At 33.9% G+C, this 20320-nt stretch overlaps 1 protein-coding gene across 2 annotated transcripts; it reads left to right on the forward strand.

Moving 5' to 3' along the window:
• Positions 1-8204: 8204 nt before the first annotated feature.
• LOC145072120 (receptor-like serine/threonine-protein kinase ALE2) lies at positions 8205-13657 on the forward strand. Of its 2 annotated transcripts, XM_079018505.1 has the most exons (10): positions 8205-8466; positions 8542-8737; positions 10007-10096; positions 10549-10668; positions 10768-10875; positions 10960-11328; positions 11415-11687; positions 11787-12182; positions 12262-12502; positions 12597-13657. In XM_079018505.1, the coding sequence occupies exons 2-10, from the start codon at positions 8668-8670 to the stop codon at positions 13312-13314; spliced, it is 2385 nt and encodes a 794-aa protein (XP_078874631.1). In that variant the 5' UTR covers positions 8205-8466; positions 8542-8667; the 3' UTR covers positions 13315-13657. The 2 variants fall into 2 exon arrangements, with proteins under 2 accessions (XP_078874631.1, XP_078874632.1); XM_079018506.1 differs by having other exon boundaries at positions 8207-8737; positions 11790-12182.
• The last annotated feature ends 6663 nt before the right edge of the window (positions 13658-20320 follow it).

Raw genomic sequence — 20320 nt, forward strand, 5'->3', positions numbered from 1 at the left:
TATGATCCCTTATCTAAAGGACAAGTTACTGATAATATCAGAGTTCGACAACGTCTTTTAGAGCTACGATTGCTAATAGGATTATACTTGCATTTATAGTTACTAAACTTATCCAAGTGGGAGACTGTTGGATTAATGTCTAAGCCTGTAACCATATTTGGTAAGTACTTGACCCGGTTGTGCATGGTCCTTTTGGGTTGCATTCACCAAAGCAACTTGACTGGAGAAATAATAGAGAAAGAGGTTATTATGGTTTATTAATATATTATAAGAATAATATATTAAATGAGAAATCATATTTGTTTAATTAACATTGGTCAAAAATTATTTTTTTGATCAAAAGAAGTTAATTAAATTAAGGGGATTGAACTGTAATTATGTGATAGTTATAATGTTGGGCAAGGAAACCCTATGAGATAGGGTGGACGAATTCAAGAGGTTAAAGGCCTTAGAATTCGTCCAAAGATAGGGCTTCTAGAGTTATCCTTTGAGCTGCTTGGTGGCTAAGCAATCAAATAAGGATAAAGATTGAAACCCTAATTCCTACACCTATATAAAGACCCCATTGGCATAAGAAATTCGGTCACTTGATACCTAGGGTTCCTAGAGCCGAATTTCATACATCCTTTCTCTTTCTATCTCTTTCTCTTTCTCTCTCTCTCTCTCTCTCTTGCCTCTTCATTTTCTCTTGGTGTTTGTGAGCCATTATAGGTACTACACTTGTGGTACTTGCTTTCAAAGACAAGAACATTCAAGATACAAGTTGTTATTACAACATAACAACAATAGGTATGTATTCCATTCTTCTTTATGATTTTCAAAATTACTATAAGCATGCTAGGTTTCTTTTGTGTTCATAATGTTGTATAACTAATAGTGAAAACATAGATCCGTATCTAGGGTTGCATGCATACATATGACTGCTTGTATAAAAACCCATCATATACAAGTGATGTGCAAATGTTTCAAAATTGGATGACATGGACTTGCATTTTGAAAAAGGCATTTGAGTGTTTTATTATTCTATATAAAACATGTGATATCATGACAATTGCATGCATCCAATATGTCATGGTATCAATTTTTCAAAAGAAATCACTTAATTTTAAGGTTCTTATAAAAATCCGGTTTTTATATTCGGCTTGGTTCAATTTTAAAATTAATACCTAGTATTAAGTTTGTGTTTGAGCCATTTAGAACCTTTTAATATTGTTTAATAAAACTTCCTTTTATTAAATAATATTGTGGAGTTTGAATAAGTTATAAAACATGATTTTTACACTTATAATTCAATATTTTCAAAAGTTGTCGTAATTAACAATTTTATAAAACCGGTTTTTATTTTATGGCTAAAATATGTTACATCTAATGTCCATATTTTACATTTTGAAAATCCAAACTCCATGTGATGTTTATTTTGTCTAAAAATAGTTTGGGTTTGTGAAAAACTAGATTATCAACCACACAAAATATTTACTTTAAAAATAAAGTACAAAAGCATGCATTTGACATAAACAAGCCTTAAAGTATATAACATTTTTGTGAGCCAACACAATAGTTTTAAGTCATTTCCTAAGGGACAAAGGGACCAAATATTACATCTTGTTCTTCATATGATCTTCAAGAAATGGCCTCCATCTTCATCTTGTTACATTTTTCATAAAATAAATCTACTCTAAAACTAATCTATAAAAATAACAAAAATAAAAACTAGCTACTTTTATTACATACTTTATGAATAAAAGAATATTACAAACCATTTTCAACCAAATCACACTAACAACAACACAAATGGTCAAAGGCTTGTTTATGCGCTCTAAAACACATATAAACAAAAACAACCTTTGTTTTTCTAAGATAACTTTAAATGACAAAAATGCATGTAAGTTTTGTCACACAAGATAGCAATTATAAAGTTGTCAAAGAAAATATGTATGAACTTTTTTTTAATACAAAAACAAGTAATCCATATTCTCCAAAAACTAAGATTTCCATGAATCAAAAAATCTAACCAAACTTGCAAGGTGGCTATGATACCAATTGTTGGGTTTTATTCTAAAACTTAGTTTCAAAAACTACAAATAATGGCAAGCGGAAGACTTGAGTTTTATAAAATAACATAAATATTTTATCACCCACCAAGGATCATCTTACAAGTGAAAGAAAGATTTAAAACACAACCATAGAAAGAAGAAGTGGTAACAACCTTTGAAGCACTTTGAGTCCCCTAGGGGAGGCTTGGAAGTTAATAGAGTGAGGATGAATCCTTGAGACACCAACAAAGTACCAACTTGATGTAATGCTAGTTACAACTCTTAAGCTTTAAGTAAAAAACAAGTTTATGACTTAAAGAGAGGATGAAAGCAACTTATATCTTCAAAGTGCAAGACTTTAGGGAGAAGATGAAGAAAGGAAGAGATGCTCACGTTTTTAAGCAAGAATGGTGCAAGAAGAAAGGTTGCAAGAGTGCATCCTTTATATAGCCATGAAGAGGAGTCAATACCCATTAGATCTTGCAAGCATGTCCCTATGCCATGATTGTGTTTCTTCTAGCTTGCATTATTTTTATTAAACAAATGCAAAAGGCCATAACCTACACTAGTCTACGCTAGTTTCGGCCATGCCTCTTAAAAGAATAGAAAATGTTTAAATGTTATAAACACAAAGTTTATAAAATATAAATTTGTCTTTAGGCAAAAGACAAAAGACTCAACTAGTCCAAAATATTGTACATGACTTATTAATTCATACATTATGAAATAACGTGTTACTTGTATTGTAAAATAATTATTTCCTCGAAATAAATATTTTCCCAATTTATTATAAGAGTTTATGAATATTTATTAAAATCAAGTTCTAATAAATAATCAATTGTATCAAGTTGTTGTTAGTGTGAACCTTGGATCAGATGGAATAGGCGCTGGCTTATGAGTTGAAGGTCACGAGTTCGATACCCCGCACCTTCAAAATCGCGCCCTATTGGATTTTTCGAATGCCTTTAACCCGGTGGATCGTTCAGCATTGCTCCACGAGGTTAAGAAGATGTGCCCTTCCATTTCTTTGTGGGTGAATTTCTTGTACGGGCAAGCAGCGAGACTTTATATCAGAGACCAACATATATGGTCTGCCACTGGGGTGCAGCAAGGTGACCCCTTGGGCCCTCTTCTTTTTGCCCTTGTTTTGCACCCGCTTGTGCACAAGATTAGAGACAATTGTAAGCTCCTTCTCCATGCTTGGTACCTAGATGATGGGACTGTCATTGGGGATTCAGAGGAGGTGGCTAGAGTGTTGAACATAATAAGGTTGCATGGTCCAGGTTTGGGTCTCGAGTTGAACATCAAGAAAACGGAGATTTTTTGGCCCTCATGTGATGGTAGGAAGCTTCGGACTGATTTATTCCCTACGGAGATAGGGAGACCTTCTTTGGGGGTGAAACTCCTTGGGGGGGCTGTTAGCAGAGACGCGGGGTTTATTAGCGGGCTGGCCATGAAAAGAGCGGTCAATGCTGTTGATTTGATGGGCCTTCTTCCACAACTATGTGACCCACAGAGTGAGCTCCTTTTGCTTCGATCATGTATGGGCATTGCAAAACTTTTCTTTGGTTTAAGAACATGTCAGCCGGTACACATAGAAGAGGCAGCGTTATTCTTTGACAAGGGATTGCGCAGGTCTATCGAGGATATGGTGGTATGTGGAGGCCCCTTCTTTGGAGACGTTAAGTGGCGCTTGGCTTCCTTACCTATTCGTTTTGGTGGTTTGGGTTTGTACTCGGCCTATGAGGTTTCCTCCTACGCATTTGTAGCCTCGAGGGCCCAATCTTGGGCATTACAAGACCACATCTTGCGTGACAGTGGCATAGGTGGTATGGACTCGGATTATCTATGTGCTATGACTCGTCTCCGTGATACGATTCCAGGATTTGGCTGTAGCGGTTTCACTAATAAGGACACCGCCCCCCCTAAATCCCAAAAAGTTTTGGCGTGTGCCCTTTTTAGCAAAATCGTCCAAGATATGGAAGTCAACTTCGAGATGACTGTCAGACAGAAAGCAGTCTTTGAGTGTCTGCGGGCGCCTCATGCTCAAGATTTTCTGCTAACTATCCCTATTGATGGTCTTGGCCAGCATATGTCTCCTGTGGAGTACCAAACTATCCTTCGTTACCGCCTCATGATTCCCATATTCCCAATTGACGAGATATGCCCAGTTTGTCGCAAGGCATGTTTGGATGCCTTTGGGGAACACGCGGTTCATTGTAGAGAGCTCCCTGGTTTCAAGTATAGACATGATATGGTTCGGGATGTTCTCTTTGATGCTTGTCGGCGTGCTGGTATATCTGTGAAGAAAGAAGCGCCAGTGAACTTTTTGACGGACCCGCAGGATGGCAAGTCCACACTTAGACCGGCTGACATTTTGGTCTTTGGATGGATAGGAGGGAAGCATGCGTGCGTGGATCTTACTGGTGTATCTCCTCTCGTTGGTTTGGGGAGCGGAGGTTTCGTAGCTGGGCATGCCGCTTTGAAAGCCGCTGCATGCAAAGTGGTAAAGCACGACAATGCATGTAGAGAAAATCAACATGTGTTTGTTCCTTTTGCATTCGATACATTTGGTTTTCTCGCACCAGAGGCGGTGGAGCTCCTTAACAGAGTCCAACGAGTCATGCATTCTAATGTCATATCTCCTAGATCCACAAATGTTGTTTTCAAAAGAATAGGTTTTGCCATCCAAAAAGGGCTAGCGACGCAGCTTGTTGCCCGTTTGCCTTCAATCGATACTACTTTTAGGTAATTATAGAAGTTTCAAATTGATTGCCATATCATATTAAAAAAATGTCAATTCACTACTATAATGAAATAAACCAACAATTTTAATATGATTCTTGATCATACTAGATCTTTCACAACACTCCCACACTAACTGACCAAATGCTACGGCTACCCCGCAGTCTTACAACACTCCCATCCTAACTGACCACTAGTGAATGCTACAGCTATCTCGCAGTCTTACAACACTTCCACGCTACGACTACCACCGTCCAATGCCTTATCGCTAATCTATTAATCCGAACGTCGTCCATATTCAAACACACACCTAACCAACTCTCCATCCGAACTCGAATCATGACTGGAACCCCACCCTGGGTCCCCCTCCCAAAGCCAGCTAGCTGACACCAAGATGACACGAACCCAAAGTTGGGAATTTTCCCTAACTCCCAACTCACGCAATTCCTCGATCCAAACAACCACTTCCTCCTTGATCCAAACAACCACTTAAGGAAGAAGAAGATGATACGAGATAGGTTTTGGGAAGAGGTAACCATAAACAATCAATTAGAGTGACTGAGATTGAACAAAAAAAAAGATCAAAAGGTTATGGTTGTGGGGATGATTTTTGACCGACCTCCATTCATAATATATATAAATTTCAAAATCTATAAATGGTAATTGTGTTAATTGTCATCGGTGACATTCCAATTCTATTTTATTTTTATTATCTAAATGTGTAATAGGTTTGAATTCCTTCAATTCTATGTGAACCAAAAAAAGTCACAAGTGTTTTGGAAATTTACATACCCGATTACACATATAAGTATCGATCAACATACATTGAAGTGCTTTACTAGACCTTGTTCATGTCATTAATGTCTTTAAAGCTTTTTTTTATAACGATAACTTTATAAACACCAACAAGAATCTAGATAAAGAAAATTAATTACATAGTAGAAATTGTAAGGCTTGCGTGTAGTAACCATCTCACCCAACTAAGCTTAACTTTCCTACATCATTAAGATCATGCCATTAATGTTTTTAAACAACAATAATATTACCCCAGTCCCATACAAATGGGTTAAGGAGAGGTTGGATGGTCGACGACCCAACCGTAAGGTTGAGAAAACTGCTTATGTAGAAGACTTTTCGCAAAAACAAAATAAAACGAATACAAATCACTATATAAAATAATAACGAAAGTGGTAATCATGTCCATTCTGAATGTTCCTGCATAAATATCCCTACGTAAAAGACGTCATCCCGAGATAAAAGAGACAAAAAGTGGTGGGTCGAAGACAAGGTACAAAAACACAATAAATCTTTAGCATATATATATATATATATATATATATATATATATATATATATATATATATATATATATATCATGCATGCTGAAAGAGAATAAGGAAACAATAGAAATAAAGAAAACATAGTCCGTACAAACACATACAAGTGAGGGATTTAGACCCTATAATTTGCCAAAATTACTCCATTACCCTGATTCTAAGCCTCTATATTCTCATATCTAATGTCATGTCTTCGGTAAGTTCTAATTGTCTCCTGATTTTTGTTATCTGAGGGCCCTCAATTTTGCTTTTGGTCCGTGCCCTAAGTATGGTTAGACCGACATTGGTAACACCCCCCAAAGAAGCTCCAACCCTAATAAACGTCTCTTAATGTTTATATAGAATAAACCCTTGCAAAGCTTTCTATCATCATATAAAGGCTAAAATAAATTTATATTCCGTTCAAGATCCAACTATAGACCGGTCTCTTTAATAATGTCCAACATTTGTCACTTTTTTTGGATCCATAATGACTGTTAAATCATCAAGATACCATGCATGAAAGCTTGCATTTGTCTCTAAGCTTATGCACAAACGGGTGCAATACGAGAGAAAAAAGTGGTCCCAAAGTGCCGCTTTGTTGAACCTAGTCATGGACCATATACACCCCCCCCCCCAAAAAAAAATACTACCTCGATGCATGTTTATATGAGAATTCTATCGAAAAAGAGATATAGTGACACCTCAATCTGACCTTATGAAGTAATATTGATATTTCCACCAGATTAAATGCATTACTGTAAGCATTGCAAGACACTCATTAGCGTGACATTCATTCAACACCCTATTAACACTAATTAACACAACCTCAACATCACCTGAAAGTGGAAATCATAAAGGTATTGTTGTTATTTCTTTACCAACACCTTTTATGACAACACTGGAAACTAATACATCAATATAGTGCCTGATGTAATATGTCATATTCCATTGTCAGGTTTTAGAAACGTCGTAAGAGGAACAAATTTTTGCCAAACTCGATGGATATCTTCCCCTAACCACAAATTAACCATTGTAGTGATTACATATAAGAGATATGTGGCTACAAACGACCCTTCTCCACATAAAGCATCTGAAATGTGCTGTGCTCTCAAGCCATCTCTTCGAAACAAGTTCAGTTGGAAATAATTTAATGCAACTAAGAACATTGCTAATTTCCACTGTAAGAGATGCTCAATAAATATGGTGTGTAACATAGATGATGGTGACTTGAGTGGATATTTAGACTTCATTAAAAATGTAGTTATTTGTGGAATGATCAAGAGGGTGTTTGGTATTTCATCTAAAAATAACTTATTGACTTATTGGCATTTTAAAAAGTCTAACAAGTCAAAAAAACTTGTTTGGAAAAAAGAAAAAAACTTTTAAAACAACTTCTCTTTAACCTTTAAAAAAGATTTTAAAAAGTTAGAATTTGTAACTTTTATAAACTCGTTATGACTTTTGACTTATAAAAATCAATATTACCTTAAAATACCCTTAAGATAAGGCAAACATTAAAAAAACAACTTATTGATTTGTTTCAAGGGTAAAAATTAATCCAAATATTTTTTTTTAAAAACTCAATTTTTTATCGTTATCGGTCAATAAGTCATTTTATCTAAAAATAGAATCAAAATAAAATCTCAAACACTCTTCAAATCTCAAATCCAAAATGATACTCTAGAATATCTGGTTCCAAAATATGGGGTTATCTTATAAAAAATAATTCAAATGATCGATATTTTTGTTAACTGCCTCGTTAGGTTACTTTAATCAATGTCTTTCTTTAAAATAAAAAATTAATTATATCTATCTAACTAAACGGTTTTTGGTCATAAAATAATTCAATACATAAAATACATCCCACCGATTAGGGTATCTTACTTACAGTCTTACAAGATAGAAGACTAAAGTCAACAAAAGTGTCTTAAAGGTGTATTAACAATTTATCCCAAAAAACAAAAAAGAGGTTTCTATTCTTTTATTTTAATCCGCGTTCAGTCTTTTCCTTTTCAGTAGTTTATACACGCGCTTAAATACAGCGCGTCGGTTAGACACTCATTATGTAGCCTGCTAGAGCTGGAGCGTGCAATAATAAATCGACCCCACATCACTCGCAGACCCCTCCCTCTTTTCATCTCCCTGCTTCTTCTATCCCTCTTCCTCCAGCCGAATGCTGTCATTGTTCGTCATCTCTCTCACACACACACGCAAAACACATTCTAAAAACCCTTTTTGTTCAATTCTCTTCAAGATCTAACAACTGTTTTTTTCATTAGATCTCCGTATCTTTCTCTAGTTCACTCGGTTTCTGTATCTACAACTCATTTGCTTCTGATTTTCGCCGCATTTTATGGATCTACATTGCGGTATTTGAGCTTAGTTTTCACTTGATATTACTCTGGAAGTGAAGTGAATAATGGTGTATTTACGTTTTGTTGAAGGACTCGACGGAGGTCTTTGTCGGTGGAATTCACTAAGAGAGCAAAACCCTAGCTTGGAGTTCAGTGCTGCATTGTTAAATCAAGCTTTAGCGTTTTGACAATGGTGTTTATGTGTTCGATTACAAAATGTCTACTACTGTGATGCTGTTGTTTATTTTTCCTCTTCTCACTCTCGGTTCTCCTACAGTTAGTTACGGTAATAAAGCTAGAATTGGCTTCTTTTCTTTTTGTCCTTTTTAATTATTTAGGGTTCTATACTTTTACTTAGTCCTTAGGTGAGTTGCGCCGAAGAAAAAATGGCCAAATGAATTCTAGAGCTGTGTATAGAAATCGCGAATTGACTGCACTTTGGCTCTGCCGACAGTTGATTACTTATCTCTCAGTGAAAATCGTGGCTTATCTGTTTTGATATAATCATATGTTCTTATTGTATGTTTCGTGAGAACCTGCTTAATTTGGGAATAGTATATTCTCTTCGAACCCTCACTTCCTTGAACAAGAGTAGATTACGATTTGGTGTCAGCCTAATGCATAAATTGCACAATTGTTGTTGATTGTATCAATAATTTACAAAAATCATTATTGTACTATGTGGTGTGCTCGACTTGTGATAAGGATTTATGTGGCTAGCAACATTATTCATTTGGTTTGAAATTCAATATCAGTTTTGATTGCTACAGTAACCCAATTGACTTTTAAAGTCAAAATGCACCTCTTTTCAATATGAATATATAATCGTTTTCATGGTTAAATATCCCTGTAGGGTGGTTGTGGGTTAAGACAATGCTGTATATCCAATTGGCAACACTGATTGTATATTAACCTGACTATTACCATTTGCTATTTTTCTATAGAAGTTTTTTTTGTTGTTGAAAAGTTGGATTACTAAAAAGACTATTGGAGGTTATTTAGATTGCACTTTCTATATGTGTGTTTGTTTGATAACACCTTCCATTCTACATTGCAATATCCACAACCCAATGAGTATGTTAATTTGGTAGGCTGATGATATTTAGTTGCCTTTGAAATTCCATGTATTTTAATACGCATAAAAGTTTGCATGTATTTAACTGATGAAATAAGCGCACCATGCATTTGTCGAACGCGTAGTGATATAAATAACTAACATATGTGAGTTGTAATCCAGGAAATACGGTATAAGCAAGAGAAAGTATTAACTGAAAATTGAAGTTCCTATAAATAAATGATTTCCTTTTTGATGAAGAATGTAATAGTTGTTTATTATAGATTACTGTTGACTAGTTTGATAACTAGATGGAAAAGAGTGAAGTATCATCATCTACATGTGTTAATGATTGATGAGCATTTTGTGTTTTGATATTTCTTGTGTAGCCTTGCAGTGGTTATTAGTTACAGTCAGTAGTGACTTGACCTTTGTTCTTTAATTTGATGAGAATGAATGTTATGTCCTCTAATTGGGAAAGTTTGTTTACTTCCTTTCCAGGCATTCCTTTCCTGAACATCAATTTATCTCCTTCTCTACTGCCAAGCCAACCTCTGTTTGTGAGGAAACATGATTTTGAACATCTCAAAGGTATCAGTTTCATTCCTTCTTCAAAGATGGAAATATTATGATTAGAAAAATACAATTTGTAATCATCTTTGCTCTTTCCATACCATACCTTTTTCCATCTTGTTTAAGTCTTCTTAAGTCTTAACGAATGAATTGTTTCATGCTTAACCACCTCTTATTGCAAAATGAATATCATGCAAAGATTGCATAAACTTAGATACTCTATGTCAATATTACTGAAATGGTGATATGCATATGATAAGTTACTTATTTTGTTTCTCTAATAGCACAAAGGTATAGTTTCAAATTTGGAAATGTGCTAATGTAAAATCAAATTTTAATTGTATATAACATGCGTTACATGTTGGCTACCACGTTAACCAAGGCATATGAATTGCAAAACTGTTTAAACATCAGGTTACATTAGTAGAACAACTGCATTAAGCTAACGATCCTTTCTTTTTTGTTTTCAGTGAGGTTCATGTCAATGAGTGCAACAATTCCATCTATAGCATCACATATACATCCACCCGTGGCCTTTACAAAACCTTCAAATGTACCTGCTGCTCCTTCTCCTTCTCCAACAATTCAAGGTACTTGTAGCCAGGCTTCATCATTCATGTGTAGTATTATTTATTTTAACTGAATATTGTATTAATTTTCTTTTTTTTGTATAAAATAACATATAATAGGCCCTGTTGCTAGCCCTCCTGTTGGCAGCTCAAGAAGGCGACATCACCATCATTTCCGTAATGGGAAGATCACCCATGCAGTCTCTCCATCTCCATCCCCTGTACCAGGCATGAATCATCATACATTATCTGCTGCATAACTATAATTTAACTTTTCATAATTTCTATAATTTGTAAAATGATATCTGACAGGTTGCGATCAAACCTGTTCTGAGCCACTGACTTCAACTCCCATTGGATCACCATGCGGTTGTGTTTTTCCAATGAAAGTCAGACTGCTTTTACAAGTTTCCGTGTATGCGGTCTTTCCCGTTGTGAATGAGCTTGAAATCGAGATTGCAACAGGCACTTACTTAACACAAAGCCAAGTGGTCATAACAGGCGCCAGTGCCGATAGTCAAAATCAAGAAAAAACAGCAGTCGATATAAACTTAGTTCCATTAGGAGAAAAATTCGATAACACCACTGCTTTACTCACATACGATAAGATTTGGCGCAAGAAACTCTCTTTAAATAGAACCCTTTTTGGAGATTATGAGGTCGTGTATATCACTTATCCAGGTAAAGATTCCTTTTTTACTCTTTCTCTTGTTTTTTTTACTACTTGGTTTCTAATTATATAAAGTTACTATATGTGTATGTATCAGGGCTTCCTTCTTCACCACCATACGGAGATGGAGATCACCCCGGGAGTGGACCAAATGGAAGTCCTGGAAACAGACAGATCCCTCTCACTGCAACTTTTGTAGGAAAAAGTCAGAGCATGAACCCTAAAACCATTTTTGTTATTACTTTATCTGCAGTGGTACTCTTGGTTGTTTGCCTTGCAGCAATTTCTGTCTTCTTAAAGTACAGAAGGGTTGGTAGATCATCAAACGCTGTGGGTCCTGTTTTCACAACCCCATCCAGCAAAAGACGTGGTAAGTCTATATATATATCCATAATACATTTCACTTTCTTAGTTTGACTTTGATCATTACAGTTAGTTACCAATACCATGATAATTATTTGGTGAAAAGTAGGACTTGGAGCAATGTTATCAGGTGATCCATATTCAAACTCCACGTTATCCATTGTCTCTGCCATGCCTACCTCCCTCCTCTCTGTGAAAACCTTCACACTAGCCGAACTTGACAAGGCAACTGAAAAGTTCAGTTCCAAGAAGATCTTGGGTGAAGGAGGATTTGGATGTGTTTATCATGGAATCATAGAAGATGGGTCTGAAGTTGCTGTAAAATTACTGAATAGAGATAACAACCAAAATGGTGATCGGGAATTCATTGCAGAAGTGGAGATGCTAAGCCGCTTACATCACCGTAACCTCGTAAAACTCATCGGTATATGCATTGAAGGCCGCACACGCTGCTTGGTTTATGAACTCGTTCCTAATGGCAGCGTTGAGTCTCATTTGCATGGTACGTCAATAATATTATTATTATTATTATTGTAATATTATATGAAATTTGGTAATATGTGATGTGGATTATGCTTCAGGTGTGGATAAGGAGAGAGGGCCTCTTGATTGGGATGGTAGGTTGAAGATTGCTCTTGGTGCAGCGAGAGGTTTGGCTTATCTTCATGAAGATTCAAATCCGCGTGTAATTCATCGTGACTTTAAGGCCAGCAATGTTCTTCTAGAAGATGACTTTACTCCCAAGGTATCAGATTTTGGGTTAGCAAGAGAAGCCACAGAAGGGAGTAGTCATATTTCTACCCGTGTCATGGGAACTTTCGGGTACCATATTATTCTCTTTCAAATATGCAATTGGATTAAGATCTACTTCTTATTATCTGTTATTTAATCATTTTTGTTTTAATCTGTACTGCAGTTATGTTGCACCTGAATATGCGATGACGGGGCATCTACTAGTGAAAAGTGACGTGTACAGTTATGGTGTTGTGCTTCTGGAGCTTCTTTCCGGAAGAAAACCCGTGGACATGTCGCAACCACCAGGTGAAGAAAACCTCGTGACGTGGGCCCGCCCGCTTCTCACAACCCGAGAAGGACTACAACAGTTAGTGGACCCGAGTTTATTCGGGACCTACGACTTCGATGACATGGCAAAAGTGGCAGCAATCGCATCCATGTGTGTGCACCCGGAGGTAACCCAAAGGCCTTTCATGGGTGAAGTAGTCCAAGCCTTAAAGCTCATATACAACGACAAAGATGAAGTGTGTGGGGACAGTACTACACAAAGGGATTCTTCAGTGGTGGAGTCGGACTTCAAGGGCGGCGATCAAGTCCCTTCTGACAGCAGTTGGTGGAACGCCGGCGGTGGTGCCACCCCTCGGTTGACTTACGGTCAAACTTCTTCGTTCATGACAATGGATTATAGCTCAGGCCCACTTGAAGAGATGGATAACAGAGCGTTTTCAGCTTCGAGTTTTGATGGTGGGGTCGGTTTGGGGTCGTCGATTAGTCATGGGAACAGGTCGGGCCCGCTTAGGACGGTTAGGAGCAAACCGTTGTTTTATAGATCCAAGGGAAGTATGAGTGAACATGGTGGACTACTCTCAAAGCCTTTTTGGAGTGAAGCTTCCTTTTAACCAAAGGAAAAGGAAAAGGAAAAGGAAAAGAAAGACTGTTGTGTTGTTTGATTTTCAAGTGTACAGAACCAAAAGCCAAGGGCCTTGATGATGAAGTTGAGTAAGAAGTAAGAAGTAAGAAGTAAGAAGAGTAGGTAGGGGTTTGTTGTATGAAATGGAATGAAGTCAGGTTTGATGGCTTATATTTATTTATATATGAGGAAAAGGGGGAGGGACAAAATGGGGATTCTAGTTTTTGACAATCTTGATTGCATTATAATACAATTCGAAGCTGGATAGTATAGTAGGTGTGGTGATTGGTGTATATGTTGATTTCTGATCAATTTTATTCATCTTTGTACAATTTGTGTTGTTTGATATGGTTTCTCTCGTCTGTTTTAGCCTTTTAGGGTTAGATTATGGTTTTTGGTTTATCTGGAAATATCAATAAATTTTCATCATGACATGGCCTTGGTTCATCGGGAAGTGTATCCGAATTTTGATCCATTGGTAATATATAAACCAAATAACAAATGTGTGTGCAACCTTTGAAACAAAAGGAATTGAGTCTTTCTCAATTGTTTATTCATCGATCTTGTTCAACTTTTGAACTAAGGAATTGAGTCTCTCAAGTAACACCCTACTTTCACATGATATATTTACCATGGTTTTCAAAACATTTATACAACTTTAAGTCGTTTTACAAAAATATGATTTTGTAAAAAATTATTGTTTCAAAGTGATGACGTGGTGTGGGTATTACAACTTCATATCAAACATAACCATGTTAAACGGACTCAATACTCATTTTTAGGCCTTTTAGTTATTAGTATCCGTAAAAGACCTTCTAGATCTTCGAACATGATTCTTAAATATATGGCATAAAATATAGTACGGAAGACGAAAAGGTCTCGTGAGCTACTTAGGTTTTAGACAGATCAAAATCTTTGTTTTTTATTTCAACAGTAATCTTTTATGGAAAATAATCCATTTATAATGATACATGTAGTGCATAATCATATATGAAAATAGAAATCTGACTAATTTAACCCTGCTTGCCTTGGTCTATAAAAGACAATGTTACTCTGCGCAAATGGATCAATCTATAACGAATCTCTGGTTTATTGATAACTACTTTGCGAAGGAGGTACCATTCCTGGTAGAGTCTTTGATCCCATTTATAGGACAACCGTTCGGAGCTTACTTGCGAAGGAGGTACCACAAGTGCATTGGTATACATTTATTAGAGTAGAAACTCATATTATACATAATGCTTGAAAACATTTATATACATATGCATAAAACTTTCTTATTTACCATGTATCCCAAAATGAGAAAAATCACCAAGTACTCACCTGAACTTATATATGACCTTTCACGTTGGCTGCTTATTTCCTTGAGTTTTTAACCATAATAGAGTTAATGGAAAAAATATTTATCATTTTAGGGTTCTTTAAAAAATATTTACCCAAATGGTATTATTTTAATTTCAAAACTAATTATTGTTTTTAAAAAACCAAAAACACGTCTTCTGATCACCCAGGAATTACCCAGGAAGATTGGAACGAGAACAGAAAAGAGAAAAAAAATCGAAAACGTCGACCGTATCGTCTGTCCACGCAACTAGGGCTCCAACAACGGTTCGTTCGTCTCGTCACACGTCGACCATCATCTGTCGCCTGCCATCTCCTCCTCCGTCGCCGGTGACCTGCAACTCCTCCACCCTTCGCTCCATTCAAGGTTCTTCTTGCTTGTTTTCTTGATTCCAGTTCTTCAGTTTTTTGTTTGCTTTTTGCTTCTGCATTCTGTTTTTCTTGATTATGTATCTAGTTAAGAGGCCAAATGGAAGCTAAATACTGATACACAACACTAGAGATAGACATAATTCTTTGGGGCTATTCCTTGAGGATTGGTACAAAAACTAACAGCCTGCATTTGGACATCATATGTTGTAAGAAAAGACTATTTTTCCTTCTATGACACTAACAGCTACATGTTGATACACTATAGTACCTTTGGTAGGAGAAGGGCAGGTGTTGGATTCTTTTGGTCTAGTGCTTTAAGCTTGCATGCCACTGTGTCCAATTAAATGGCTTGAACTCTAACCTCTCTTGATACAATTTAAATATCATGATCTAGTCTATGTTTACACGTAATAAAATTAATTACTTTTATTACATTACTTTATATTGTTACATTCACAGATGACTAAATGGCTTGAACTCTAACCTCTCTTGATTGTTAATAGTTATGCTTCTTTTATTACCATTTACGATACTTTATTAAATGCCACCAATTAAAATATAAGATCACTTATGTAGCTTATAATTTGAATAGATTTTTTTTTAATATACACTATTTTATTGATTTGTTTGTTTTATAAGTTATTAAAGATTGATTAATTGTTTCGTACGATCAAAGTGAAGTTTATCGGCCATTTGGATAAGAAATAGTTCATTTGATCGGTAGTTAATTTGGAACAACACCTGCCCTTCTCCCACCAAAGGTACTATACCTGAATTTCATTAGTGAAGGATTTTGAGAGGTTATTATGTAAGTTCAGTATGTATCTAGTTAAGACGAATTGTTGATCAATTTCTGCTTTTGTTTATTTGCTTTTGTAGATGGAAAATCACAGCTTGTTTTTTTATTTTTTTAATCTTTTTTGTAAATGGAATTGATTGCAAACATTTCATTATGTTTCTTTTTTCTTGCTATCACAAATTCGCATGATCATTTTTTGATCATTTTTTGTTTGTTTTGTAGATGAATTCTATTATAGATATGATTAACAGGGAGAATTTTTCTATATTGTATTTTTAATTTTTGATGGCGAAAATTTGATGGTAAAAAGGTTATATAAGAAAAAAGGATATTTAAAAAAAAACATAAAAAAAGATTAAAAAAACTGCTATTTAAAAAAACTGTAAAAAAAGGTAAAAAAAACTAAAATAATAGTAGTCATTTAAAAAAATATATATAAAAAACAATAAAAAAGTGGAATAAAAGAGAATAAAAACAAAGAAAAATAAGATATTTAAAATTAAAAAAAAACAAAAAAGAACTAAAATAATAGTTGTCATTTAAAAAAAATATATAAAAAGCAATAAAAAGGTGGAATAAAAGAGAAAAAAAGAAAAGAAAAATAAGATATTTAAAATAAAAAAAAACTGAAAAGAAAACTAAAAAGTAAAGAAAATGAGAAAAACACTATTTTGGTAAATAAATAAGGACACTAGTAAATATTTTTTTTCAACTACCCCATTATAATCAAAAACTCTTATTTCCTTTCGGACTAAAGTAGTAATTACACAATATTAATACTTTATTCTTATCATAATTATCCTTGCTTAACGTATTCCCTAAACTCTTCATTAATTCCAATATAATGCTATTTGACTATCAAGTAAAAAACAACTTGGTGAACTTTGCTCAAATCCAAAACCAAGTCAACATGATCAATCCGGACAATATGCTTATAAATAGATTAATTAGTATTACAACTGAAATTAATGATGTATTTTATCCTAATACCATTGTATTAATCAAAGCCTTTAAATTCATAATAATGACATTTTCATGGTCTGATAGTTTTTCCAAAGATTACTTAAATTTGTAATAAAAAACTATTTGCATGGTTTATTGTCTATTTTACTCTCACGGATTTGCCGTAAAACTCGTTTTGTATGCGTTTTTTTTTTGTATTTTTGAATATTTATTCTACATGTCTTAAATATATACTTAAAAACTTATTAAAATATCTTACATTATCAACCCAAACTATTTATAAATTTTAGGATGTTACAAATACTTACCCTTTAAAATGATTTCATTCTTGAAATCATTGGTTTTGGTGAATATATGTCATCTCTAGTCTCCACCACACTTTTAGCCTCCCCAAATTGACTATCTATATCGTTATTAAAATTAACTTAGAGATTTTCGTTTAACGACTCTCCTATCTTATACTAAATTTATTATTTTAGGTTTTCTTCTAACAGTTTGTTAGTATGTTAGTCTCTCGACTATAACTCAATTAATGATATTTTCAATTTCGCTTAGATTAAAAATTTTAGTGACTTTTTATCTTATACTAAACTTATTATTATTATTATTATTATTATTATTATTATTATTATTATGACAACTAGTTTACCGACTATAAGGTCATCCACATCAGTGCAATGTCACCAATCTTTCAATTGTGATACATCAGCTTTGCAATGACTACTCATATCAGTGCAATAACACTCATCTTTCAAAAATGATCCCCACTGCCATCTCATTTATCACTTTATAAATATTTAATCATTTAGAAATTTAGAAATTTAAAATATTCATTTAATCATTAATATTAACATATTAAATTGTCAAGTAGTTAATAAAAGTTATACATACCTAGTTAATTATTTTTAGGTTTTAACAATATGACCAGGGGCGGAACACAAACACAATAATTGGGGGGGGGGGGGGGGGGCGATATCAAACATAATAGTAAGACAAGAAAAATTTGTTCAAAATTATGCACTCTAAAAATTAAAACTTATAAAAATATCGTTGTATTGCTGATTAAAGTGGAACTCGTGGATTTTAAGTCTTTTAAAGTTATTTTTAAACTAATCTTTTCGATAAATTGTATTTCAAATAACAAAACCAAAAATATAAAAAAAAATCATTGAAAAACTCTATCTTAAATTTTATTCTTTAACTTTGTTTAAATTATAAGACTCACACTATAAATAAATAACATATACATATTGATTTAAATAACATATACATAACCCATGATACATGATAGATATTTTATTGTTTGTGTAACTTTTTATTTCATTTTTACAATACCAAACAATATATGTAATTTATCAAACAATATATGTAATTTATCAGTAAACAATAAATAATCAATAAATAATTTTAATTTATAAATAATAGTTGTCCTTAGGTCAATGCCTACTACCTACTACCTACATTTTACAAAACCTGCAATGTAAGGTTTAAAGATATTTCATATCATACTTTATAGATAATAACTTTGGTGGGAGAATAGAAAGAGAAAAGAGAGTACCCTTTTTAGTCTTCATATGGAGAGAAGAATGGAGAAGGAAACGGAAAGCAGAACACGATGGAAATCAGATGTTTTTAATCTCAGGTTTTTGTTAAACGCCGGCACTAAGCACTAATCGATGGAAATCGGATGAAGAGCGGTAATCGGCGGGGATTAGTAAAATTTAAGGTTTGCTTATACTCAAAGTTTTGAGTTACGAATTGTATACATATGATTATTTTTATATGGTTTTAGTTTCTTAATTTTTTTCCCTAATGAAAGAAGATATCTCTTAAATTTAGCAGTGATTTTTGGATCTCTTTGGGTATATCATGGTTATTTTGTTTACATTTTTTGTTATTTCTTTAATTGAAAAACATGAGCAAAATTAGTATTTTTTTTGACTGTTGGATAACTTTATGAATATATTATACATATTTGGGTATTAGGAAGCTCAAAACCGGGGGGCCCATGGCCTCCTCCAACCCCTCTTACGGTCTGCCACTGAATATGACTATAATTAGGTAACAATAACTTATATATTACATTTTAATAATATAATTGTAATTACATATATAACAATAACTCCTATATCAAAGAGAGGAAATGAGTTGGTGATGGAGCCCACATTTTCATTTGCAAGGCTTTCATAAGTTGAAAGATCTAAAATAAGGTGGCAATTGAAATTCATTTGCAAGACTATTGCAAGATGCGATGTGGTTGTTTCATAAGTTGAAAGATCTAAAATAAGGTGGCAATTGAAATTCATTTGCAAGACTATTGCAAGATGCGATGTGGTTGTTTCATAAGTTGAAAGATCTAAAATAAGGTGGCAATTGAAATTCATTTGCAAGACTATTGCAAGATGCGATGTGGTTGCTCTAACTCAGTTAGTAATATTTTCAAATTTTGTTGATCCAAAATTTTACTATAAATAGACATTCTTATCATATTTATTTTCATCACTATCATTTCTTTCTTCCATCAAACAATCATTAAGAAATCAAGTTTCAAGATGAATATACTTTTTGTTGATCCTGACTACAGTCGTTCTGTTGTTTCTCATCGGCATCTTTAATGTCCATGATTATGAATTTCGTATTTTTATAACTATTTATTTATGTAATGGGGCTCCCGTCCATTTTCTTTCGTGTATTGTTAAATGTTAATTAATGTACTTTGATTTCTAGTTTATTCAACAATAAACATCTACTATCTTTAACTTATCCGTTTTATTCGTCCTTCTGTTTGCTGTTTTAACTTATCCGTTTTATACGTCCTTCTGTTTGCTGTTAACTAATGTACTTTTTATTTTTTTAGTATCTTTAACAGATAATTAGTATTTCAACTATGATTGCAATATTAATACAATTTTCATAATAAAACAACCTAAAAGGTTATACACATTTAAAATATAAAAAAGGGTATATTACCTTTATTTAGATTTTAAAATATATTTTGATCGATTCTCAACACGTTTGACTTGTTTTCTTTTATGTTTCTTTATTATTTTGTTTTAATGTGACCCTTTTAGTTTAAAACATATAATAAGCTGATTATTCTTAATAAATTGAGCACGACTCTTTGCCTATGAAAGAGATAAGAAAAATATTTTTGAAAAAAAAGTAAATTAGATGAATGGTCCTGTGGTTTGGGTACTATGTATATTTGGTCCCTAACTCTTTCTTTTAACTTGAACATGTCTTAAAATATTTTTTGTTGTTGGTTTCAGGAATGAAAAAAACTATTTTGACATTGCTATTTCTTTATATCTTATATAATTATCAAAATCTAACAAGCCCTACCATCTCATTACTACTCCACTCAACCCACACCTCACACTCTTTTTCTTTTCCGCTCACCCTCTTTTTCCTTTCGTTGTAAAAGACAATCAATCCAAATACATTCAATCCAAAATTTCAATTTAAACAAACTCGAAATCTTAATATAGTAAATCCAAAAGATGAACTTGAAATCATGACC

The sequence above is a fragment of the Lactuca serriola genome, chromosome 9, assembly GCF_051521515.1.
Source record: "Lactuca serriola cultivar US96UC23 chromosome 9, Lser_US96UC23_V15, whole genome shotgun sequence".
Taxonomy (NCBI): domain Eukaryota; kingdom Viridiplantae; phylum Streptophyta; class Magnoliopsida; order Asterales; family Asteraceae; genus Lactuca; species Lactuca serriola.

Excerpts from the sequence above, each read along its gene's own strand:
- LOC145072120 (XM_079018505.1), top strand. The coding sequence starts at position 8,668 with ATGTCTACTACTGTGATGCTGTTGTTTATTTTTCCTCTTCTCACTCTC. Across the intron at positions 8,738-10,006 it reads TTCTCCTACAGTTAGTTACG|GCATTCCTTTCCTGAACATC; the intron begins GTAATAAAGCTA and ends CTTCCTTTCCAG. Across the intron at positions 11,329-11,414 it reads CGTGTATATCACTTATCCAG|GGCTTCCTTCTTCACCACCA; the intron begins GTAAAGATTCCT and ends TGTATGTATCAG.